Genomic DNA, 26,894 nt, shown 5'->3' on the forward strand with positions numbered 1-26,894 from the left:
CTGGGCATGGTGGTACGTGCCTGTAGTCTCAGCTACTTGGGAAGCTGAGGAGGGAGAATCGCTTGAACCCAGGAGGTGGAGGTTGCAGTGAGCTGAGATAGCACTACTGCACTCCAGCCTAGGGGAGAGAGTGAGACCCTGTCTCAAAAAAAAAAAAAAAAAGAGTGCAGTCAGTAGCAAGGGCCTAGGAATGGATTTGCCAAAAACCGGTCCCTCCTTGGTATATTTCCTGATGATGAAATGCATATACAACTATATTGAATAAAGTTGTTTTCAGAGGTGGTGGATTTGAAGTGAAGGTTATTTTATGCTGTACTCAAAAGGGGTTACATAGAACTTGCTCTGTAATGATGCCTGGACTAGGTAACCAAAAGTGTTGAAGGAGTCCACCTCAATGGGCACAAAGTCGGTTAACATCCAGGTGGGATGAGCTCTTTCTTTAGACAAGTCACAAGGGACACTGGAATAGTTTTTATTTCTACTTCTCTTTTAAGATGGAATCCTGCCCTGGGGACCAAATGTAATAATCTAACTTTGGTGTCCCCAGGGTCTCTGGGTCTCTCCTGAGACCACTGGTTTAGCCAAGCTAGTGGTGTCTGTTTACACAACATGAGTAGTTGGGCTCCCTACACAGAGCTTAAAAGGGAAGGGGGTTCCGTAGCCAAAATGAGAACTAACTTTCACAGCCTTCCTTGTTCACCTCCCTGTGGGTCAGTTGGGATAGACACTGCAAGCACCAGCCTCTGTAGGGAAACCTGTGAAACTTGAGGGCGTGTGGTCCAGCAGGTCAGCGTGGCAGAGCCTCCCTTCCAGAGAGGCCCAGGAGGGAACAGTCTTGTGGATGAAGCTTCCACAGACTTTGAGGAGTTTCAAAACCAAAACAGAATATGGGATGGCAGGTACCTTCCTGCTGATCCTGTTTGGCCACTACTGCCAGGCCCCCAGCGCCGTCTTGGGAACACAGCACATTCCAGCTCGGACTTGGCCTCTCTCTCAGACTGGGAGATGCCTCTCTTGCCTGTCTTTTTAGCAAGAGCTTTTGCTTTCAAGAAGTATAGGATGGTCATTAAGAACATACACCCTGGAACTAGAACTGGGGAAGTTTCTTAACCCCTCTGTATCTGTTTTCTCATAGACATTACAGAGTTTGTGAGCATTGAATGTGTAAAGATATTCATAGTCCTTAGAACAGTTTCTGAGAAACAGAAAACAGCTTATGGTGATGATGATTATAATTATTAAGGACAGAGATGGGGGAGACTTAGAAATTGGTCAGCCCCCTAACAGTAGATTACATCGGGATATCAAACAGCCATTGGAAAATTTAATTCCTATGGCACTCTTTTTTAGAAACCTTGGCTTTTTGAGTGATTTTTCTTCTCATCATAACTACAGGATATTTGGGCACATTTGTCATCTAATTCCTTAATCCCCATCACATAGTCAGGAGGAGATCTACATTTGTACTCCTATCACACACGTACCATGGAATTTCAACATATTTGTTCCATACACACCTTTGATCCATTTCCCTGGCATAAGACATTCCACGACTTGAGTACATAGTGGTTGTTTGACATTTTGCTAATACTAGGACCTTCACATATGGCTTCACAAGTTGTGTGCTGCACAACTCCAGGGGGCCACTGAGCACTTTAAAGCTAATCACTACCTAGTACACACTCAATCCTACAGATCTTTGAAATTTGAATAAATCCAAAGGATATTTATACAAGATTTATATGTAGACAGGCACATTTGAAATTGCATCCTTTTTAAGATAATTTTATATCATTATAACCTCACAAGAAAAATTTTGTTTTCCTCTATTGATCCTAGTAATAGCAAACACACACAGTAATATGACTGCCATGGAATGTGAAATTATTAAGTATTGAAAAACTGAACTGAAAGATAAAATCTTTCAATGAGGGTGGATTGTGGAAAAGGAGGAGGCTTACTTTATGCAAGGTAGATACTATATGTGGGTACAGTAGGTTATGGAAAAGTTTCTAGTAGTTGAAGGGGGAGCCTTTTAACAACAGAAAACTTCTCCAGTTGACTTAATTGATACCTAAATTTCTACATTAAAATTTAATCACTTTCATTTATACCTATGTCATATATTACATGTACATACCTTGAATGGGAGGATGCATTTATTCTCACTAGTCATTTACCGTATAGGGTGAATAGGAGGCCCACACGTGCTGATCAGAAAAGGATTTCTTGGAGAAAGACAGAGAGGACCTAACTGCAGTGATTAGCTTCTACGATCTCTTTCAAATGGGGAGAGGGGCCTGACAAAGAGAACATGGTGAGATGCTGAAAGTAAACATTGACCATTCCAAATTTAGAAATTTAGAGGATGGACCAAATTTAGAGGATAGACTCTAGCATCAAGATTTTTGTTTAGAATTAACCAAAAGTTCAAGGACAGACTAGAAGTCTTTGCTCAAGATTTGATATTTTTAGGATGTTCTCAGAAGTTAAATAAAAAGCTCCCTGCTTCTTGAATAAGCAAAGTTGGTGCTGTGTGATTCTTTCTTGAGGGCAGCAAAATCTGCCTGCATGCCTGACCCACTGTAGGCATCCAATAAATGTCTCTGGGCCAAAATCTGTTTCATTTTGTTCACCTTATTTTTACCAGAAGGTAATGAATTATATTTTGAAACAAATTTTAGGAAACTACCAGCTGCTTCTTCGGATCAACAGGCTTTTCACGTCTTGGCAGAGCGCTGCTGAGTATAGCGTCAGCATGACTTCCAGCCCCCACTCAGCCTCCCTCACCTGCTGCAAAACTTGTCCAGGCTCTGTCGCATTCCCCACCATTGTATACAGACTCAGGCAAAAACCAAGGTTCTAAAGCTCATCATTTTTGTCATTTAGAGCATTTATTTTGTCATTTCAGAAAGTGGATGTCACCAGCAGGGCTGTGATGGAAATAATGACTAAAACAATTGAATACCTTCAACCCAATCCAGGTAAGGAATCATCTTGTATGTTTAAAGGATCCCTCCAGGTAACTTTTAGTTTCTCTTTGATAGACATTTTAAGTTTGATGTGTTTCTTCTTTTGGTGTTGCTGCCTCAGTCCACTTTTCTGAAAGGTTAGCGACTTCATGGATAGCACATTTTAACAGGGGAGAAGGGCTTTTTAAAGCTCACGCTGAAGTAACTGGAAGATCTGTGGTATTTTATCTGACTGTGATGTATTTAACAAATAATGTGTACAAACAGTTCAGGTGACACATAATACCAGAGTAGCTATAAACTGTTATCAGTTGACGTTGAACTTTCAAGAGATGGTAAGAAGGAAAATTGGGATAGTTTTAAGATAAGATATAATGATTCCCAGAAGATGTGAAAAAGTAGGGAGGTGAATCGTTTTCATGAAACACAGAGGGTTTCTTCATTGGGCATCACCAAAGTCTTCAGAGCGTTGATCTTGATTCTGATCCTTCTGCAGGCGCATCACAGATCAGCATTGGTTCCTACTAACTTGTTATACCCTAAGAAAAAGAAGTGGTAATAGAGATAATGGAGCTATATGTTGATAAGAGGACCAGGCAGAGTTGGGGCAGTCTCGATAGGCACCAGGTATAGCAGAGCAAAGCAGCCTACCTCACAGACCTCCTCATTACCGTTCCTGTGTGTCAGTTTCTAACTGCAGGGCATGGAAATGGGAAGCAAGGATGGTTGTGTTTAATTGAGATGTGTGAATATTTGGAAGACCCCTTAATCTTGAGGCTAGTTTCTTTGGAAGTTTCAATTTTGGGTTCCATGTCTTTTATGGTCCATAGAGAGGCTGATGCAGACAACTGCCTCAGTCCCAATGAGCTTGGATACTGAGCAGTAGTGGGCAAGCGATAAGAAAAGGGGCGGGTGTGGGATGAGAGGAAGCAGATGTGTGCTGTGGTAAGTGCTGGCTCCTTCTCTATGCCCCCTGCTGCTGGCTGCAGCCTCCTTCCATCTTTGTTCACCTATGAGCAGCCCAGCTGCTATTCTGAGGATTAGCAAACTATGTAGGAATGACTTTCTGGATTTTTGTTGCTGTTGTTTTGTTCATAAAACACATTAGAAATGGGCTTATGTGAAGGAGGAAAATATGGAAGAAAATGTGGTAAGCTATAGGAACCAGGAATTTAACTGACAGTGGACTAGATACATTTTCAAATGCTTAACAAATTGGTCAAAGAACAGCAAAAATCAAGTTTCTGATTTTTACCCAGAACCTTCTTTGTAGCCACTGTTTTTCACAGAGATGCAAAGATCTCTTGGATGCACATTTATTCCTTAGTGTTTAAACCACTGTCATAGGTCAAGTTCTGAAAGACAACTGCTCGCCCTGCTTCCCCACAAGAAATCATTATATAGGAGCAAGAAGTTTTGGTCTTTATCTTTGCCTAGAACCTTGAAGTACTCCATGATTTCCCGGGATTTTCACGTGAGTTGTACTTGTAAGTCATGGTTGTAGGGCTAAGATAAAGGGAATGGGAGGAGGGATACAGTATTTATTGAGCACTGAAGCATTTTCAATGTAGTGCTAGGTATATGAGGCACTGTCTCATCTTTAAAAGTAACGATTTTTCTCCATATAAAGTACAAACAGTTGAAGAATTTATAGTATGAACATAGACTAAAAATTCATTGTAGCACAAGTTCTCAGTGGGAGCTCATCAGTTTTCCTGAGTGTGATGGGACTGTGCTCTGTTGTAGGTAGGCGTGGTGGGTTGAATAGTGTGTCTCCCCAAATTCAGGTCCATCCAGAACTAAAGTTACAAGGAATGTGACCTTATTTGGAAATAGTCTTTGCAGATACAAGTAGTGATGTAGGATCTTGAGATGAACTCTACCTAGATTTAGGGTGGCCCCTAAAACCAAGGATAGGTGTCCTTATGAGAAGAGGAGAGGACACAGAGAAACACAGGAAAGAAGGCCATGTGAAGAATGAGCAGAGGTTGGAGTTACATGTCATGAGCCAAGGCATGCCAGGAGCTACCACCACAAACTGGAAGACATAAGGAAGGATTCTCTCAGAGCCTTCAGAGGGAACCAACTTTGCTGACACCTTGATTTCAGACTTCCAGCATGCTGAACTGTGAGGGAATCAATTCTCTTTTGTTTCAGGCCACCCAGTTTGTGGTCATTTGAAATGACAGCTCTAGAAAACTAATGCAGTAGGCTAGCCTCATATTATTCAGGAAAAAACAGGGGTCAGAGAATTTAGGAACTTTCCCATTCATACACCTAGGAAGGGCTGAAGACAAGATTGGAACTCAGGTCGGACTACCTTCTAAGTCTCTGCGCTTCACACTGCAGGATCCTGCCTCTGAGAAGGGTAGGCTGCATTTCATTTAGGTGTAAAGGGTCCTTCCCTTTCAGAGTGAGTACAATAGAAATTCAGAAAGAAAATTGTGGGATTGAGACTTATTTTTATTTTAATAAAAAACATCAAAGGAGGAGGTAATTGAGAAGATCTGAATATTTAGAAATGACATTTTTAATACAATATCGCATGTGCTAATTGGCTGCCAATATAACGGTTTTCTATTTGAGAGTTGAGTGGACATCTGCCACTAAGGAGAACAATGAAGGCCATTACCGGCAATTCGAGGTTGGTTTCAGAAAAGCAGTTATGTATGGGCACGTCACATACATATATGAATAAGTACTACCCAGAAGAGTCCAGAACAAAACAAAATTTTGTGTAATCATTCCAAAGAATGTAAACAACCTGCATTTAATTGTTTACAACAGGTACAATTTCATCCCTCCACCAGCTTCTTGCCGTGAGAGTAGACACTGGCCATAGAACCCAGACCAGGTAACTGGTGAAGTTCAGAGTTAGGCAGACACCCAGAGAGACAGTCCTTGGGCACAGGAGAGCAGAAAGAATATTCCCAAACTTGTGCAGTTTGCTAAATACTTTGCACATTCAGCCTTTCAGTGAACCCTGGAGCTGGGCCAACCAGCGTGGATACTGGTTGCTGGTTCTGAATAAGCAAGATGTGGCTTGGGTTAGGACAGGGCCTGATGCCAAGTAACAAATTTACATGGACGGGCCAGGGGAATCAGTAGGATTTGCTGCTTTGAGGGTACTTTGGGAGTACATCTGTATTAGTTTACTGCTCCAGGGTGCTTGCTGGCTTTCACATCTTGGGAGTGTGGAGCTTACACGTGTTTTCTATTCTTAAAACTCAGTTCCTATTGAAATGATGACCAAAGTGATTTTGTTTAGCTTTTAGGAATACATGGCTATGCTCTGTGAAAGTCTCACATCCATTCTTGCCCATCTCCAGAGTGATATTTTAAAAAGCAAATTTGGTCATATTATAGAAAACCCTTCCATCCCTTTTCATGCGTTTAGGATTAACTTTCATTTTTAACATGGCTTAAGGGGCCCTCCCGGCATGGTCAGCCTGCCCTTTCCCCAACACCTTGCTAGGCTAACAGCTCCCTCAGGTCCAGCATAAAGGTCACTTATTAACCTTCCTTGGCTCCAACCACATGAGGTTCCCCTATCCAACCCTATTAGGTCCCTCTTGTAATCCCAGTTGCTTTTCGGTGGGTCACATGCCATACTTGTAGTTTTGTTTTTCCTCCCCTGTGAGTTCAGCACTGTGCCTGTGTTATTCACCACCACATCCCCAGCCCCCAGCTCAGTTCCAGGCAGCCAGTAAACACTTGGATATTGGAATAAATGAATTATGAAGCACAGTTGACTGTCAGTGTCTAATGTACTAAAACTTCTCTAATACAAAAAGTAGGAGGAAAAATTCTTCGTTTTCCCTATATCATCACATACTCATATGTAACCAACATTTGTCACGTGCATTTACTCTGATGCAAAGAGCAATTCTCGATGTTGTGGGGCAGAAATGAGACCAAGACTGGAGGCTCGTCCTCTGGAACCTCACAGTCTTAGTGTAAGTTACCCACAGTCTGAGGAGAGGAGCCCAGAAGACTTCACAGCTCATTCCTCCTGGGAAGTCCAGCTGACTGATGAGATGTGGAAGCGTGAGCAGGATCACAGGCTTAAAGGTCTGCCCTGTGAAGGCGGGCTTTCGAGAACGCACGACAGACAGCTGTAAAGTCATCCAAGCTTGAACTGGAATAGCATAAACCAGTACAGATTCCTAAACTGCTTAAATAGGAAATAATTTGAATATAAAAGTACTGTGCACAAATTCCATTCTACTGGTTGTAAGTGCCTATTCTTATGGTATCTTTGAGCAGAAATCACTGGAGAAGATATGTCACTTTTCTTTACATATTCTGATGCCTTACGGGGAAGCAAAAGGCACTAAATCAGTCTTGTCCAATAGAAATAAGATGCAAGCCACATATGTAATTTCGAATTTTTTAGAAACCACATTATAAAAGTAAAAAGAAAGGTGAAATTGTCTTTAATAATATATTGTATTTAACTCATTATAGCCAAAATATTAATCACTATTAAAAATTATTGAGATATTTTATGTTTTTTTCATACTTTGAATTTCGGTCTGTATTTTATACTTACAGCACGTTTCAATTTGGACTAGCCACATTTCAGGTGCTCAGCAGCCCGCTGTGGCCAGTGGTGCCCATAATAGACAGTACAGCACTAGATAGTTTACCTTTCCATTCAATATGTGTTTCATGTTTACCTCCTGTTTTATGTTTTATCAGGTTTTTTTTTTTTTTTTCCTCAACAGAGCAATGGACTCTTGATTTAGAATTAGGATATCTTTCTTTAAGGAATGGATTTTTAAAAAAATTTCTGAAAGTCTGTTTCGTGACACTTGAATTGAATTATAGACATAGTTGGACTGTGGACCCTTTTCAGCCTTAGCATCCTTGTTATGAGACAGGCCTTTTCAGTTTGCACTGAGAAGTTTCTCTTACCCTAATATGATAATCTAATACAAATTTCCAAACTGCTTACATAAAAAGCAGCTTGAATGTGAAAAATGTTGTACACAGTAGGGGTTTGTTTTTCTATGGAAATGCTTTTCCCTTGAATGCCTATATGGTCTAGATTTTTCCAGCATTTCTGAGATTCGGGTATCAAAGTGGGGTCATTCAATGTCTATTTAGAATTTTTTAATAATTTCAAATCTCATTTGTGAAATATTGCCTGTGGAAATAAAAGCTAGCTGTATTAGTTTCAAAATGTCCCATTAGTCCCTAGAAAGATACTCTATCAAAATTAGTATACTTCTTTTCCCACAGGCTGTGCTCTTAATCATCTCCTTCCAAAGATGAATAAATACAGTGATTATATGTGGTGCCTTTGGAACTGAAAATAAATACATGTATTACCTGGCATTCATGTAGCCAAATCCTTGGTCTTACAACACACTGAATTTGCTGTTTTTCCTGGAGGACAGGATAACTTGTATTCATCTTTGCATCTTTTAGAGTCCATAACATTATGCCTGGTACATTGTTTGTCCTCAGTATGTCTGGTGAATAGGTGTATGAATGAATATGTCCGTCCTTCACTTAAAGAATAAGGGACGTGTGCTGAGTCTAGTAGCCAGAGCTTTTCCATTTCCAAATCCTGACAATGAAAAAGAATCAAAATGCATAAAGGACAAATTACAAAAGCAGTTGTGAGGAATATGTTGTTAAGCTTCAAAGGAATAGGGTCTTTCAAGGAAAAATATATTAAGAAAGAAAATTTAGTTCAGGTGATGGGTGATATAATTCATATACTAATGTATTGAAAGGCTGGAGGATTTCTACTTCTACATCTTTGGGGAAAATATTGAAAATTAATAGGTTCCTAAAATATTTGAGACACTGTAAGTGATTCAGAGTTTTAAATCAGCTAGAACTGGTGGAATAATGATATTCTTTCCCTGTGTGTCTAAACAATGAATGCTAAAGCCAGATCCTATTTAAAAGGTTCTTAATCAGGGCCGGGTGTGGTGACTCACGCCTGTAATCCCAGCCCTTTGGGAGGCCGAGGCTGGCAGATCACGAGGTCAGGAGATCGAGACCATCCTGGCTGACACAGTGAAAACCCGTCTCTGCTAAAAATACAAAAAGTTAGTGGCTCATGGTGGCGGGTGCCTGTAATCCCAGCTACTTGGGAGGCTGAGGCAGGAGAATGGTGTGAACCTGGGAGGCGGAGCTTGCAGTGAGCCAAGGTCATGCCACTGCACTCCAGCCTGGGCGATAGAGCAGGACTCTGTCTCAAAAAAAAAAAAAAAAGGCCGGGCGCTGTGGCTCACGCCTGTAATCCCAGCACTTTGGGAGGCCGAGGTGGGAGGATCACGAGGTCAGGAGATCGAGACCATCCTGGTCAACACGGTGAAACCCCGTCTCTACTAAAAATGCAAAAAATTAGCCGGGCGCAGTGGCCGGCGCCTGTAGTCCCAGCTACTTGGGAGGCTGAGGCAGGAGAATGGCGTGAACCTGGGAGGCGGAGCTTGCAGTGAGCCGAGATTGCGCCACTGCACTCCAGCCTGGGTGACAGAGCGAGACTCCGTCTCAGAAAAAAAAAAAAAAAAAAAAAAAAAGGATTCTTAATCATAACAAATATAGTATACGTTTACAATGCATGTGTACAAATATATTGAGAATTAAGCTAATGGCACCTCACATGAATAGTCCCTAAATACTATAAATAAATACTATACCTAAATCCTCAGCATGGCCTTTAAGATCCAGCATGTGGTGGCCCCTGTGCTTTCTGTCTCTCCTAGTTCCTTCTTCCTCTTGTTCACCCTGTGGCCTTTAGTTTCTTCAGTTTCTCAAGGTCTTTGCTGTATCAGGAATTTGCAGCAGCTGTTTCCCCTTCTCCTGGTGGAATGTGAGCCCTCACCTACCCCTTCTTCAACTGTCTTCTCACCGTCCCTCCTGTCTTAGCTTATACATCTCCTCTGAGTGGCATCTCCTGAGGGCCAAGTCGACACCAGTTCTACTCCAGTTTTATATTTTCATGTTATCTTCACATCACATGAGTTCCCCTCCACAAATCTCTTGAGAGGTTCCTCACTTAAATTAAAATTGAAAGCACTTATGTGGGTTACAAAGTCCTGATGATCTGAACTCATTCCCTATGTTCCTGGCTGTCTCCATCTCGTTTCTTCTGAGCTAGCCTTCCTCAAACACACAGGCACGTTGTTCATGGGGCCTGGCCAGCCCTTTTGCCTCAATCACTTCCTCTCCATGTCTTCTCAAAACCTTCACTGGGATCTCTGCTCAAATGTCACCTAATTTGTGCAGCTTTCCTGACCATCTTGTTTAAAACATCAGTCCTTCTAACTTCCTAAGCCTTTTCTTGTTTTTCTTTTCTTCAGAGCATTTAGCACCACTTCAGCTGTACATTTGCTTGTTAAAATGTTGCTTGTCACTGCCACCGTAATGCAGTAACTTGAGCATAGGATTGTTTGTACACTGCAAAGAGCCCAATTCTATTTTTTATTGCACTTTTCATAATATTTACTTTATGCAACTTAGGATTTGTTCACTGTACTGCCTTTTTCCATTATTACTCTCCTGTTTTACATTCTCCACATAGCAGTCAGTTCTATCCATTAAAGATGTAAATCACATTTTGTCATTGCTCTACTTGTAACTCTCCACTGGCTTCCATTGTACTGAGAATTATCCTTAGCCTTTTTCCTGTCTTGGGGTCTTTGCACAGGTGTTTCTTCTGCCTGGAACACTCTTCTCCAGCTCCTGTTAATATCTGCTGCTCCTCATCACTACACCTGCAGTCAGATGCCATCTCCCTGTACAGTTCTTTCCTGGCCTGCCCCCTATTGAAAATAGCTTCTCCTCATCTCTCTGATACCTTCTTATATTATTTCCTGTCAACATTTGAAATTATCTTTTTTTTTGTTTATTGCTTTCACGTCACTCCCATTTCTCATATAGAACATAATCTCCAGAAAGGTAGAGTCTTGTCTATCCTGTTTACTATCTGTAATAATGGAAACAGTGCCCTCAGTAAATATTTATTGAATGGATGCTGTTCATCTCTTCCAGTATATTGTAAACAAGTCATTGACGTCAAGGATTATGTCTTTTTTACTCCTTTATATATACCCAGTTCCTAGCACAGAGTTTGGTGCTAGCAATTGGTTAATTGGCTTAATGAATGAATCCAATCATGTTAAGCATATATAAGCTCCATCTTACAGGAGTAGCTAACTTTTCAGGTAAGAGTCATGGTCTGCAGACTTTTACAGATCAGGATCAGCGCTGTTCTCTGTGTAATATCTGTTTGGTGTCACGCACAATTAATATATTTCACAATTGCTTTGGGAAAAGTGTGGATGTGCATACTCTCATGTATAACATCACTGGGCTGAATCTATTAATAGACATTTATGTTTATATACATAGATAATAGCTGTATCTGGTTTTGGATGAGAAAACTGAAGCTGCAAGGTGACTAGCAATTTGCCCAAAGTTATACAACAGAAGAGCCAGATATTTTTACTTTATTCAGATATTATTTATTTTTACTTTATTTTTACTTTATTCAGATATTATTTTTACTTTATTTTATTTTTACTTTATTCAGATATTATTTATTCAGATACTTTATTCAGATATTACTATCTCCAAAGCACATTCTGTTTTCAAAACAAAATGTCTTATGCTTCAAAGTCTTATACTACAAAGATACTTCCAGGCTTGGTATGTGTGGCAAGTACACTCTAGAGTGACTCTTACAGATTCACACCCTTGTTTAATCCCTTTGCAATGAGTGTAGATGGAACCTGTGACTTGCTGGTAACCAATAAATATGGCAAAGGTAATGGAATCAACCACTCACCACTCCCTTGATGTGATTACATTATATGGCAAAATCGATGGTGCATCACTCCCATGATCATGTCACATTATGTGAGACAGTCTTAGCAGACTAATACAGGAGACATTCCCTTCCTGGTCTAGAGGAAGCACACTGCTGTGTTATGACAGCCTAAGGAGAGGACCTCATGTCAAGGAACTGGGGGTGGTCTCTAGAACCTAAGGGTGGCCATTAGCTAACAGCCAGTGGGAAGCCAGCACGCTCCATCACACTGCCACGGAGAAGTGAACAGCCCGGACTCAGGAAGACAGCAACCCATGTGAGCCTGGATGCAGACTTTTCCCCACTCTGGCCTCCAGAGGGCAAAGCAGCCTGACTCACACTTTGTTTGCAGCCTCGCGAGACCCTGAGCATAGGACTCAATTTAGGCATGCCCAGACTTACTTGTTCGAAGCCACTGAGTTTGTGGTACTTTGTTATTCTATGTAGAAAACGAATACAGTGTGGCTGTTCCCAGCCAGAGCTCCTGTTTTAAGCATACAGCTGTCTGCTAGGGCCATCAGGCTATTTGCCCAGGGGCTTTAGGCTCCCTGGATACCTTACACTGAAGCAGGAGGTAGATTGGGAACACCTGTTACTTAAATAGGGCATACCTGTTAACAGCTTAAGATGAGGTCTTCTGAACCCCGCAGGGAGTGTAGGTTAGTCCAGTTCCAGCAAAGACTGAAGATATCTTTGTGTTTTAAAACATGATAGCAAAGAACACTTGGCACAGCGCCTGACACTTAGTAGGGACTCAAGAAATGTTACGTACCTTCCTGTCGGGGTACTGCAGCTCAACCTAGGGCATCTCAGATGCTAACCCAGCAGTTCCTCCCTGGGCAAGGCCTTTAGAAATCCCACTGCAGGACCCTTCTTACAATAAGGTTATAGTATCAACTACCACCCTCTATTTGCTCTGAAAACCTGAGAAAGCAAAGGCTTATGATGTTAGTACACTGAGGGTTGTGTATTTTTCAAATTGCACAAGCTGTTTTATGCCCTTGGGGGGGCAATTGCCTGCTTTCCCAGGGCATGCTGTGAGACTGTGTTGGCACCTTGCAGCACCCCCCCACCATCTTCAGGTGGGAGATGTTTGCTGCCCCATGCCACAAGTTCTTAGGGCTGCTGACTGTGTACTACAGCACAGTGTCTTACTATCCCTCCCCGCTGTTGCCTACTTGAGGCATAAAAGAGCTTTGTCACCTTGGAGAGAGGTGTTATATAAATACCATTATTTGGGTCGAGAGTAGCATGATCTAGTGCTAGGGTTGCCTATTTGTATAAGACAGTAGGCAAATCTTCCTCTTCCCTTTTCTCAGTCTCTTCTAATAGTTAACTACAAAAGAAACAACATAGATATGAGTGTATTTGCCTAAGTTCTCATTACAGTGTAACTTTTTGTCATTAGTAATTGTTAGTGTGCAAAACTGCAGAGCACATTGGTGTCAGTGCAGAGAGCATCAGAGGGCCAGGTTTCAGACTTGTAGATGCTCTGAGACTTCACCTAAGAAAACCAGGCCGTAATATGCAATAATTATATGTTGCCAAAATGAAATGCATGCTAAGATGCTGTTTATTACATAAATTTTGTTGCAAGTATTAAGCCCCTATCTTATTTAATGTGATTTGAGGATTTATACTCATATTACAATTGTAATCTCTATATTAGACTTCACAAATTTAGTTAAAATAATTTAGAATTAATTTTTGTCATTTTCATAGTAAAACATGCATAACATGAAATTATCTTCACCATTTTTAAGTATACATTTCAGTGGGATTAAATACATTCATAATGTTGTGTAATCACCACGACCATCCATCTCCATAACTCTTTTTGTTTTGTAAAAGTGAAACTATAGCCCCCTTAAATAATAACTCCCCCTTTCCTACTTCAGCCCCTGGCTACCACCTTTCTACTTTCTAGCTCTGTGATTTTAATTATTCTAATTACTTCATATAAGTGGAATCACATAGCGTTTGTCTTTTTTGTGACGGGTTTATTTCACTTGGCATAATGTCCTCAAGGTTTACTTATGTGATAGTGTATGTAAGAACTGCCTTCCTTTTTAAGGCCAAATAATATTCCATTGTGTGTAAATAGTACAATTTTTATATTGGTTCACCTGTTGATGGACAGCTGCATTGCTTTCACATTTTAACTATTGTGAATAATGCTTCTATGATCATGAATATACAAATATCTCTCTGAAACTCTGCTTTCAATTATTTTGGGTAAATATCCAGAAATGGAATTGCTGGAACTTAAGGGAATTCTATTTTTTATTTCTGAGGAACCACTGTGTTCTATTCCACACCATTTTACTTTCTCACCAGCAGTGTGCAAGGGTTCAAGTTACTCTACATCCTTGCTGACAATTGTTATTTTCTGGTTTTTTGAGGTTTACCATACTTATGAATGTGAGGTGGTATCTCATTATAGTTTTGATTTGTAATGACCTAATGATTAGTGATGTTCAACACCTTTTTATGTGCTTTTTAGCCATTTGTATATCTTCTTTGGGGAAATGTCAATTCAAGTCTTTGCCCATTTATTAATCTAGTTGTTTGGGTTTTTTGTCGAGTTTTAGGAGTTCTGTACATATTCTGAATGCTACTCCTTTATCAGATTCAACTTACAAATATTTTCTCCCATTCTGTGGGCTGCCTTTTTACTCAGTTTATAGTGTCTTTTGATGCACACAATTTCTTAACTTTCATGAAGTTGAATTTGTGTAATTTTTTTGTTGTTGCCTATGCCTTTGGTATCATATCCAGGAATTCATTACCACATCCAGTGTCAAGAAGCTGTTATGTATGTTTTCTTCCAAGAGTTCTAGAGTTTTAGATCTTACAGTTAGATCTTTAATGTATTTGGAGTTAATTTTTGTATATGATATTAGAAAAAGGTCCAAATTCATTTTTTTGCATATAGATCCATTTTTCCCAGCACCATTGGTTGAAAAGACTGTTGAAAAGACTGTTATTTCTTGTGAGTGATCTTGGTACCTTTGTCAAAAAACATTTGATCATGTATGCAAGAGTTTATTTCTGAGCTCTCTACTCTGTTCCCATGGCGTACATGTCTGTCTTTATAACAATACCACACTGTATTATCACAGCTTTGCAATGAGTTTTCAAATCAGTAGCTATGAGTCTTCTAGCTTTGTTTTTTAAGATTGTTTTTGCTGTTTAGAGTCCCTTGAGATTCCATATGAATTTTAGGATGGAATTTCCATTTCTACAAAAAATGTTATTGAGACTTTGATAGGGATTGCATTGAATCTGTAGATTGCTTTGAATAATGTTGACATCTTAATAATATTAAGTCTTTGAGTTCATGAACATGGGATGTTATTTCCATTTATATATGTCTTTTAAAATTTCTTTCAGCAGTGTTTGGTAGTTTTCATTGTTGAAGTCTTTTACCTCCTTGGTTAAATTAATTCCTGAGTATTTTATTCTTTTTGATACTATTGTAAATGGAATTATCCTCTTAGTTTTCTTTTCAGATTGTTCATTGTCAGTGTATAGAAATGCAACTGATTTTTGTGTGTTGACTTTGTGTCCTGCTACTTTGTTGAATTCATTTATTAGTTCTGACAGCTTTTTGTGGGAAATCTTTAGAGTTTTCTATATGTAAAATCATATCATCTGAAAATAGATAATTTTACTTGTTTATATCCAATTTGGATTCCTTTTTCTTACCTAATTGCCCTGGTCAGAACTCTCAGTACTGTGTTGAATAGATGTGGTCACAATGGGCATCATTGTCTTGTTTCTGATCTTAGAGTAAAAGCTTTCAGTCTTTTGCCATTTAGTATGATTTTCATTTTGAAGTTTTCATATATGACTTTTACCATGTTGAGGTAGTTTCTTCCTATTCCTAGCTTATTGTTTCTATCATGAAAAGGTGTTGAACCTAGTCAACACTTATTCCTGCATCAACTGAGATGATCATATGTGTGGTGTATGTTTTACTCTATTATGTTAATGTGAAGTATTAGATGGATCCATTTTTGTGTATTGAACAATATGCTTGTATTTCAGGAACAAATACCACTTGGTCATGGGGTATAATTTTTAAAATATGCTGTTGAATTTGGTTTGCTAGCATTTTGTTGAGAATTTTCACAACAATGATTATAAGAGATATTGGTCTCTAGTTGTCTTGTAGTATCTTTGTCTGGCTTTGATATCAAGATAATGCTGTCCTCATAGAATGAGTAGGAAATTTTCCTTCTTCAATTTTTTGGAAAAGTTTGAGGAGGGTTGGTGTTAGTTCTTCAAATATTTGGTAGAAGTCACTGTTGAAGCCATCAGATCCTGGACTTGTCTTTGTTGGGAGATTTTTTATTACTGACTCAATCTTCTTACTAATGATAGGTCTGTTCAGATTTTCTATTTGTGAGTTAGTCTTGGTAGGTTTTGTGTTTCTAAGAATTTGTCCATTTCATTTAGGTTGTACAATTCATTGTTGTACAGTTGTTCATCGTAATCTCTTAATAATCCTGTTTACTTGTGCATATCAGAATGAATATCCCCACCTTTTATTTCTGATTTTAGTAGTTTGTGTCTTTTCCTTCTGTTTTTTTTTTCCTAGTCCAGCTAGCTAAATATTTGTCAATTTTGTTGATCTTTTCCAAGAACAAACTTTTAATTTTTTCCTTCAATTAAAGACATCCTTGGCTCTTGATAGGTGATGAAGAGGCAAGTATATTTTTAGCTGTTGGTTGCCATTTCAACGAAATAGCCATCAACTGTAATTTTCTCCAAAAGTGGGAAAATAGAGAAAAGAACTAACATTTGTTTAGTGCCTGCTTTGGTTATCCACACCCGCTCATTTCACCAGCACAATATTTTGAGCCCTACCCTGTGTTATTCCTTTGATACTATGTACCCTTGCATTAATTGGTAGGAAATGATAATAGATTCTGTTATAGGAGAAGGCATTTCTAATTTTTTTATCTTCAAAAAAAGATTATATTTTTAAATTTAAATGTCACTTTGGTCCTCTGAATTTTAATGCTTGTGTAAAAATGTTACTTGTATTTAGGAATTAATTATCCTTAATTAAATTTGTCAATTTTCTACAAGAAGGGAGAATAAATTACCTTTTGTTTTCCTTGAACTATTTATTTGATATATACTTTTTAAATTCTTATTTTTTCACAGACCCATACACAGAAACAAGATAAACATGGTCTGGCTCTAGTAGACATTCTTGAAGAAATTTAAAAAAGAGGAGGGATTTTTAAAATAAATTTTTCTTGGAGTTTTAAAATAAGACCTATTGGTTTTTTATCTCAGTGATGGTTTTGCAAAGGAGTCTATTTATTTGGTTTTGAAAATACACATTAAAATCTGTGTACACTGACATAGATGCCATCTACTAAATGACTTCATCCACTTGTTCTTGTGGATTGTAATGTACGTATCAGAGATTTTTAGATTGGGAAAGCAATATGAAGTTCAGGAAGCGATCTTCTTATGTTGAGTGTGGAAGCGGAGGTTTAAGAGGTTAAGCAGCTCGTCCAAGGTCATGAAGGTGGAACAATCTCCAGGCTCCTAACTCACATGGGTTCATCCTGCCTCCTGAATGATTACACTTTATCACCTCTGCATTTTTAAACACCTAACAAGTGTAAGTATGGCTACTTACATTTACAGCAGCTTTACATTTTGCTGCTGAGAAGTCTTAATTTGACCTGTTTTAATGAAGATGTAATAAAGCGGTGAGAGCCAGTGCAGCCTTCTGGGAATCTGACAAGAGAACAGTGAGCTTTTGGGAAACAGCTGTGATTGAAATTCTGGCCCGACTTCTTGTTGGTACATGTCCTTGGGCACCTTACATCATTTTTCTTACTTCATTTTCCTTATCTGTAAAATGGAGAAACAAAACTCATCTCTTGTGTTTTGCAAGGCTGAATGATGTGTACGAATTATATATGTAGTAGATACTTCTGAAATGATAGTTATAGGATGAAATCTGGTTATGATCTTCAGTTTTTCAGATACTTCAGGGCTCTTTCTAAGTTTTCAGACCAGATAGTAGCAATTAATTAATAGTATTACAAATTATTTGGCATTTGTCCTGCTCAAGATCTCTGCTCCTTTGGGCAATGAGGCTTGGTTTCTATAAGACAGATAGAGATGACAAAGGAGTTAAATCACTAAAAGCAGTGAAAGACTTCAGAAACCATGTTTCATGTCTTTGGTCTTCCCTGATGGATGCTAAACCCATTAGGTTTCCCCCAACAGTCAGAACACGAAGATGTGACTTGGAGTACTGTGGCCACCTGTTCTGCCCAAGTACATTAGCTGTGTTCATCAACTCACACCAAGGGTGGGGGCTGGATTTTCTTCTTCCCTGTTGTGATAGACAGATGCCCTGTCAATATGTTTGTATTTGAAATTTCACAGTGAAAGAAGGAAGCTACTCTTGAGAATACAGCAGTTTAAATCAGGTTGTAATTTTTAAAAAGTGACTTACAAAAGGTCTTTCCCCAAATACTCTCATCATAATCACCTAGGGTGGGGAGAAAAATGGGGTGCAGAGGGCAGACTCACCCCTCATCCCTGCTCTTCCAGCAGGGAACACTCATTTTCACATCCCTGTGCCTCTGCAGCCCCATCCTGTGTTCAGGTTTGTGCTGGGCATCTCTGTTCCACAGAGACTGTCGGTTTCCGGCGCAACAGAAATCCCATTTGTTATAAACCTTGATTTGAATTGTAGTAAATGAAACTTTAAAAAGGCAGACATTAAAACTCCCTGTTTTTTTCCTTAGGAAAAGGAGCATTCCATCTTCTGGCATCACTGTCCTTGGGACTAAACCCCCTTAGAAAACACCGCTTTTGCCTGGCCCTCAGAGGCTTGTGAACCACAGGTCCCCTAACATTTTACATCTTTCCAGAAAAAGAATCTCACAGGCTTTCCTACAAACATCTGTCACAACCTCAACAGCCTCACAACCTCAAGTCTGTCCTGTTTTAGAGACAAACACACAAAAATACTATAAGGGAAGTATTAATACTTGTTCAGAGATTGTCAGGAACATTGTACTTAACAGTGAGAAATATGAAAGATGTGTATATGAGTGTGTTATGTTATTCTTTGTACTTTGCATTTTCAAATATCCCATCTTTTTTTTTAAGCCAAGAAGTATAATAATACTTTACCTGGCCACCACAGATGAGAATTTGAATGCAATAAAACTTGCCACAAGCTGGGAGGAACCAGCAGTGTGCTGCTATAGGCTTAACAACCATCTTTCTGGAAGAAAAACCTCGATTTGTAGCATGAGCCAGCTTCTGTGTCTCACATGGCCATTTTCAAGCTACCCGTGTGACATCACTGCACTCTGACTTGGAAAAAGAGACTCACACATGGCTCCCCTGAGCAGTGCTGGCCTAATTCCAGCATACCACTGGGTTGAACTACCAAGGAAGAGTAGCTCCCACAGGTAGGGAGGCAGCAAATGCTCTGTAAATACCTGTAGACAGCAGCAGGGAGACCTTTGTAGAGTGGAGAATGTTAGGGACCTGCCTCTTCTTTATTTCTGAAAATCTTAGATTACACATTCATTGGTTGATTTCATGCTTATGTGCTTTATGGAAATAAAGCGTTTAGTTAGTAAAAGATTGTTACCCAAGGACTCAATAAATGATGCAGTCAAGAAATTGTATATATTTTTGGAGGCTTCTTTCAAACTTAACTTCTTAAGATGATTTTATTCAAAAAAAGTAAACCCAGGTGGAATATTTATAATGATAAAAGCTTCAGAAATCCATGTGAAATGAAAATTATATAATAATTGGTTTGCTCACAAACGTAGGAATTCAGATAGTTTTAAAAAATTACTTTGATTTAACGTTTGTTAAAATAATCAGGTATAAAAAGAAAGTATATGAGTTGAATGGTATCCCTCCCAAATTCATTTTCCCCTGGAACCTCAGAATGTGACCTGTGTCAGCTCTGGCTGCCTTAACAAAATGTCAGGCTGGGTGGCTTAAACAACAGAAATTTATTTGCTTGCGGTTCTGGAGGTTGTATAGTCCAAGATCAAGGTACTGGACCGTGTTTTAATTTCTGATGAGGGCTCTCTTCCTGGCTGGTAGATGGCCACCTTCTCACTATGTTCTCGTGTGACCTTTTCGCGGTGCATGTGTGTGCGTGGAGAGAGAGAGATTCTTCCTTCTCTTCCTCTCTTAGAAGGTCACCAATTCTATTGCATTAGGACTTTGACCTCCTGACTTCATTTAATCTGAATTACTTCCTAAAAGCACTATCTCCAAATACAATTACATTGGGTATTAGAGCTTCAACATATAAATTTGGGGAGGACAAATAGCAGTCTTCTTACCTTTTTTACATTAATCACTTACCAACTCTATTCTTTTGGCCTAGGTTGGGCCCTCATCCCTATCTTTAGTTTTATACTAGAGGCAAACTAGATATTTATAGCCAAACCCACCAATGCTAAGAACTTTCCTCTTGTCCGTGATAATCTGGGAATGCCATATTTATACATTTCAGTATACCTCTTGATTAACCTCCTTCTATAACACAGTTTATCATATTGGTCATAGCCTCTGTTTTAATGAATATTTCTATAAGTGCCAGGCACAGTGCTGGATACTATAAAACATCATTTCTAATCCTCACGATAAACCCAATAAGGTAGCTTTGATTTTCTCCATTCTGTGGATGAAGAAATCCATTCATTTTTTTCAGTTATCTTCCATGTTTACCCTAAGGCAGTTCTAAGCCCTGGGCAGGTATGAGTGAATGAGGCAGGCAAAGCCCTTGCCCTTATGGAGCCTATACTCTGGAAGGATGAGACTGATAGAGAATAATACCTAATGTCAGATATGATCAGTGCAATGAAGAAAAATGGAAGTAAGAGGGGCAGAGTGTGACTGGGTCCGGGAAGTTCTCATATATGTGAGAACAATGAAGAGCCATGTTGGCAGAGGGAGGTCAGAGGGGCAAGAGCACATAGGACCTTTTCACCATTGTTGGAAGTTTTGTTCCTACCTTAAATAACATGGTAACACATTAAAGTGCTTTAGGAAGAACGGTGACATGATCTGAATTACACTAAATAGGACTGTCCTTACTCTTCTAGTGAGAATAGATTATAGGGGGCAAGCATGGAAGCAGGGAGCCTAGTAGGAGCTTATTTTAATAATTCAGGCTAGAGATTGTAGTGGCTTAGACTGGAGTGAGAAACAGTCTGATCCTAGATGTGTTTTGAATGTAGAGCTGACTGAATACTGACTAATTGCATATTAGGCAAGAGAGACATCAAAGATGACTATAAAGTCTAGGGCCTGAGCAAGTGGAAGAATGAATGGAGTTGTATTCATTAATATTGAGAGTACTACAGGAGGAGCAGGTTTGGGATGATGATGGGAAATCTGGAGTTTAGTTTGAATATGTTAAGTTTGAGAGGCCTACACATCCTAGTGCAGTCAAGTAGATATTAGAATACCTGAGTCTGCAATACAGTATAAAGGGCTGTCCTGCAGACATACATGAGAATCATCAGCTTGCCAACTCAAGGAGGTGATGCAATTGGCCAGAGCTGATGAGAGGTGGGACTTCAGGGCCCAGGCTTGCTTGCTCATATCCCCAGGGCCCATTGGACCCATGCTCGGTGGCCTAACCCATTGGATATTCTAAATTATTAAGATAGAGATGGGGGTCCTTACATCTATGGTTTTAAAATGTTTTCTGAGTAATTCTGATATGCATTAGGTTGACCACCACTAGTAAAAGCCTTTAGAAAAGGATTTTGTGTTTTGGAGACTTAAGGTTTTCCGTCTGAAACTTTTAGTCCCACAGGAAATTTAATGGAATGGGAAAGAGAATGGGTTTGGGAGTGACTCAGACCTGAGCCTGAATCCAGTCTTTGCCTGTTAGTAACTATGAGAACTTGGATAGGCTTTCCAGCCCCTCTGAAGTTCCATATCCTTACTCTATAGATGCAGCCCATCCCTCTTTCTGAAAGTGAGAGTAATTGAACCAGACCCACAGAGTTGTGAAGATTAAGGTAAATTGTTTATATAAAGTTCCTGGCTTAGAGTAGACACTAATTAAAAGCTAATCTGACCTGCCACATATAAAACCACTGGAAGAAAACCCTGTTCTTGAATTTTGTTTCATCTTCATTTGGGGGCAGTTTTCTTCTGCTTGTTATCTAATGGCCTAGCCTTCAAGATTCCAGACGTTGTCAGATAAGTTACTTCTCTTTACCCGCCACCACCCTCCTTTGAGCTCAAGACTGATCTGCTTGGTTGTCTGCTGTACAGCCACATGGATATTGTTAGACTTTCTGTTTCTGCAGTTGAAGTACTTACACACTTCCGCTCTAAAGTCTTCTCTTTGTCCTGCGTTCTTCATCTCAGATTTGTATCATCACCTCCCACGTTTTCAGTCTAGAGGCTTTAACACAGTGGTTCTCAACCTTGGCTGCACATTAGAATCACCTTTGGGATTTTAAAAACTGCCGTGTCCAGACCACATGCCAAACCAATCACATCAGAATCTTTAGGAGTGAAATTTCTGAATTTGTTATTGATCTATAACATACAAAAAGTACAACACATACATCATAAGTATATTGCTCAATGAACTATTATAAACTGATGCTTCTGTTAAAAGGTACATAGTTCAAGAAACTGAACATTGTCAACATTCCAAAAGCTCCCTCCACAGACACTATCTGCCCTGACCTTTAACACTATACACTTTTATCTGTTTTGTAACTGAAATATGATCATAGAACATGTATTCTTTTGATCTGGCTTCTTTTGTTCATCTTCTATTTGTTCTACTTCTTTCATTCTTACTGCTCTGTAGAATTCCCTTGTGAGAACATAGCATGATTTATTTGTCCATTTTCTCCACTGTTGAGCATTTAGGTGTTTCCATTTTCTAGATATTTTGAATAGCACATTTTTGTACATGTCTGTTATGCATGTACACATTTCTGATGGATATACACCTAGAAGTGGAGTTACTGGGCTACAGGGTATGTGTCTATTCAGCTTTAGTAAACACTACCGAATTGTTGTACAGAATTTTCTGCCAGTTTGTTCTCCTACCAGTGGTATTTGAGAGTTCTGGTTGTTCCAAACTCTGAACACTTGATCTGCCTCTGGTTTGTGTCCTTTATTCAGATTCTCCAGGTACCTAGAATGGCCTTTCCCACGTCTCTCCTTTTATGGTTCACTCTTCCAGCAAGCCCAGCTCGAGCATCATCTGTTCATTAGGCTCCCCGCCTTTCTCTTTCAGGTGGAATTTGTTGCTGTGTCTTCTGCAGTGTAAATATTAATACATTACAGCCTCGCCCACGCTCTGCCTCACAGCAGTGAGTGAGCACTCTGACTCTCCACCTGGATAATAAGCTTTTTAAGAGCAGAGGCTGCACCTCACTTCTTTCAGAGTCTCCCTAGCCGTAACCCTTTCACATTATAGGTGCTTCATGAATATTTCTTTTGCTGACTTTATCACAGAGAAAATATTAAAATATTTTAAAAATAGATTTTTGGTAAATGACTATTCAACCAGGTAGTGAAATGTCAGTTTTTCTGTATGAAGAATGCATAATTGTTTCCAGTGTAACCTACTTACTGATTTTAATTAATTTAATCTTTTTTAAACTCCTTGATGTGGGACTCATGATTTAGCTTGGGAACTCTCTTTTTTGGGGAAAATAAGAGCCATTTTTCTGATTCTGGGAGAGCATGTGATCGTTTTTTGTCATCCTCACATAAAGCAGATTATCTTTTTTTTTTTTTTTTTTTTTTTTTTGAGACGGAGTCTCGTTCTGTCACCCAGGCTGGAGTGCAGTGGCCGGATCTCAGCTCACTGCAAGCTCCGCCTCCCGGGTTCACACCATTCTCCTGCCTCAGCCTCCCAAGTAGCTGGGACTACAGGCGCCTGCCACCTCGCCCAGCTAGTTTTTTGTATTTTTTAGTAGAGACGGGGTTTCACCGTGTTAGGCAGGATGCTCTCGATCTCCTGACCTAGTGATCCGCCCGTCTCGGCCTGCCAAAGTGCTGGAATTACAGGCTTGAGCCACCGTGCCCGGCCAAAGCAGATTATCATGGCACAATTTAAGAAGGAAGTGCTTCCAAAGAGCCAGATTCCTAAGGGAAGATTGGAGTGAGTGATGGCAAACCATATAGCTTTTTAGCCTACCTGAGAAGTGGAACTGTACTCTTCTGTACTTTACGAAATGGAGTCAGGAGAAATGAAAAGACTCAGTGGTAGCCTTGGAATCCTTAACATTTAATTAGTGTGAGGGAAAAGCAGGCCTGGTGCCAAGGAGACCTGCTCTCTCAAACCATCCTGTGAGACCACAGAGTGGTGTGACCAGATTGTATCAGCAGCCTCTGGTGTCATTCCAGAGCACAGTGGGCGGTCATGGTACTTTTGAACAGGAAAGCTTTACCTAAGGGTTTGAAAAAATGATGTGTACAGAAGCATTTTATAAAAAATTAAAATGTTTAAATGAAGTGATTCAGCCCACAGTGGGGAAGAGCAAGGAAAAACTAGAACCCACAGGCACCTCTGCATCTTTCTGTCACCCCCTCTCACTAACGCCAGCCTTCATAGTGTTAGGGCTGCTGCTTCAACTTCACTTCCCACATCTTTCACAGCCTCGTTTTGGACCAATTCTGACTTTTGTCTATGGAAACACGCAAGGAAGGGACTCTGGGCAATGCAGTTCCCTGTGTAAGCAAGTTGTCAGTAGAGCATTCCAGAACCCACAATCATAGACAGGAGAGCCTGGCAGGAGGAAAGAAAGAATATTTTCCCCAGTATCCAGTGCCTGTTGTGTTGTCTGTGCTGGTTTTTGCTGTTTATCATTGAACACTGATAGTCTTACGAATGAGAGATTTCTCAGGGATTCACAGCTAACTAGCAAGATTTAGAGTCTGGATTTTTAGCTATGTCTGTATGAGCTCAAAGCTAATGTTCTTTTTAATGGACTCTGCTGTTTTCCATGGAAAGCAAGACCTAATGGTTTTCCTGTTTGTTTGTTTGGATTAGGAAATAAAAACTAAGATTTAGCAGAAGTACTGAGTTTTCAGCATCCTCAGCTAGCTGCCACGCTAGGTAAGCAGCCGTAGGACAGATCGGGCGGTGACTCACGTGGACACTGCTTTCAGGTCAGAGGAAATAACTCAGGCAGGGCTAGCAGAGCTTCTGTTTTATTCTCAGCAGAGCTTAGACCTCCCTTTGGCTGTTACCAGAATTAGAAAGCTTGTCAGGGATGCTACAGATGATGCTTTAGAGTTGGAAGTTAAGATTGAGCCTCATTTGTCTTCCTTAAAAGATAGCATCAATTTTAAGGTCAAAAAAGAAACTACTCATTTTAACAGAGGACAAAACAGTGGGGCGCTTTTGGGAATAGGTCAACCTTTTATGGTCATTCTAATTTTACTTCCTGCTGTTTTAGTTCACCTGATAAATTTCCTTCTGGGAATCACCTAGAAGTAGATGCGTAGAAGTTTGAAGGAGAGGAGTTAGGTTTGTTTAGAAGAGAAGGGACATGAATCTCTAAGGGCACATACAACTTGGTAAAAAAATCCAGGCTGAGAATAGATAATAGGAATTTGAATGCTTTAAATTTGTATTTTCCAAGCTCACTCTCAGTTTATTAAAGTACTGCTTTAAACAATCATTTAAAGACAATTATGTTAACATTTAAAGATGGTTAATTCAGAGGTCTGATGATATTTTTAATAACACAGAAGTTTCATTAACCCAAGATTCTTAATATGTAATAAATTTGTGAATGAATTTAAAAGCTAGTCTCTTTAGATATGTGGATTAATAGGCTTTTTTTTATCATTTGAAGTAGATAAGCTAGTAGAAAATGGCTTTCCTCCTCCTTCTCATGAAAATATAGAACATATCCAAGATATTCTTAGTAAAATAATAAAGCTCTTCATAATTGAACAACATTCAAAATGGTGTATTTGAAATTCAGCCACAATGTATTAAACTGTTTAGAATTACTTACCTGGAGACAGCCCTTATTAGAGCCATGATATAAGCACTTAAACCACATCCAGCTTTTATAAAAGGCATACATCCTTAAATGTAAAATGGCCTGAATAGGATTTGTAGGGATTAACTCATGTGTGGTTTCATTACTGTTTCTCCTTTCCTTCTATTCATTCTGTACGTTTTAGGTGTTTGCTTAGTTTATTTGCACTCTTTTCATTTTATTCATGCTGTCATTCCCCAGTGTCCCCCGAGTACCATGATATCAGCCATGATAATATGTATCATACTTGTTGCCACTGTTTATCTTACTCCTCACTATATTGTGAGCACCTTGAGGGCCAGGACTGTGTCCTTCCTGGATCTCCGATATGACTCACTGCAGAAAATAATGATATCGTCCCCTTAAAAATGATTCTGTGGCATTTTCTCTTTTTTAAAAAGAGAGCCTTGCTGTGTCACCAAGAGTGGAGTGGTACCATTATAGCTCATTACAGCCTCAAACTCCTGGCCTTGAGCAGTCTTTCCACGTCAGCCTCCCTGGTAATTGAGACTTCAGGTGGGTACCACCATGCCCTGCTAACTTTTAAATTTTTTTGTAGAAATGGGGTCTTGCTATGTTGCCTTGCTGGTCTCAAACTCCTGTCCTCAAATTATTTTCCTGCCTTGGGCACCCAAGATGCTGGGATTGTAGGCATGAGCCACCACACTTAGCCTACATTTTCTATTTTTCAAATTTAACATATGATCCCTTTTATATGAAAAAGCACATAATAAGTAAATTTTGTATTTTTCCAGTCACCACCAGCCTTTACATGTGCTGTTAGCCTGACTAACTGCTACATACTGTTTGGTTCTAAACTTAAAGATACCTCCCTCTAAGAATCCTTTGCAATGCCCCTCCCCCACAGGCGAGGACAGTGCCATACATATATCTGGGATTTTTCTCAATACCCCATCATGGCACTTGGTATATGTACTTCACCCTAATTAATTTTAAAATAGTCTCTACCCTCAGTTCATTATAAACTTTGTGAAAACAGGAACCATAATTGTCTTGCTCATTGTA

At 39.5% G+C, this 26,894-nt stretch overlaps 1 protein-coding gene across 2 annotated transcripts in view; it reads left to right on the top strand.

Annotated features, from left to right (window-relative positions):
* SH3GL2 (SH3 domain containing GRB2 like 2, endophilin A1) overlaps positions 1-26,894 on the top strand; it is a 236,923-nt gene that overhangs the window by 198,016 nt on the left and 12,013 nt on the right. For both annotated transcript variants that reach the window (XM_073021633.1, XM_007969156.3), the window contains exon 3: positions 2,912-2,984. In XM_073021633.1, the coding sequence (XP_072877734.1) occupies positions 2,912-2,984 (73 nt within the window). The remainder of the gene's footprint in view (positions 1-2,911; positions 2,985-26,894) is intronic.

The sequence above is a fragment of the Chlorocebus sabaeus genome, chromosome 12 (genome assembly GCF_047675955.1).
Source record: "Chlorocebus sabaeus isolate Y175 chromosome 12, mChlSab1.0.hap1, whole genome shotgun sequence".
NCBI lineage: Eukaryota > Metazoa > Chordata > Mammalia > Primates > Cercopithecidae > Chlorocebus > Chlorocebus sabaeus.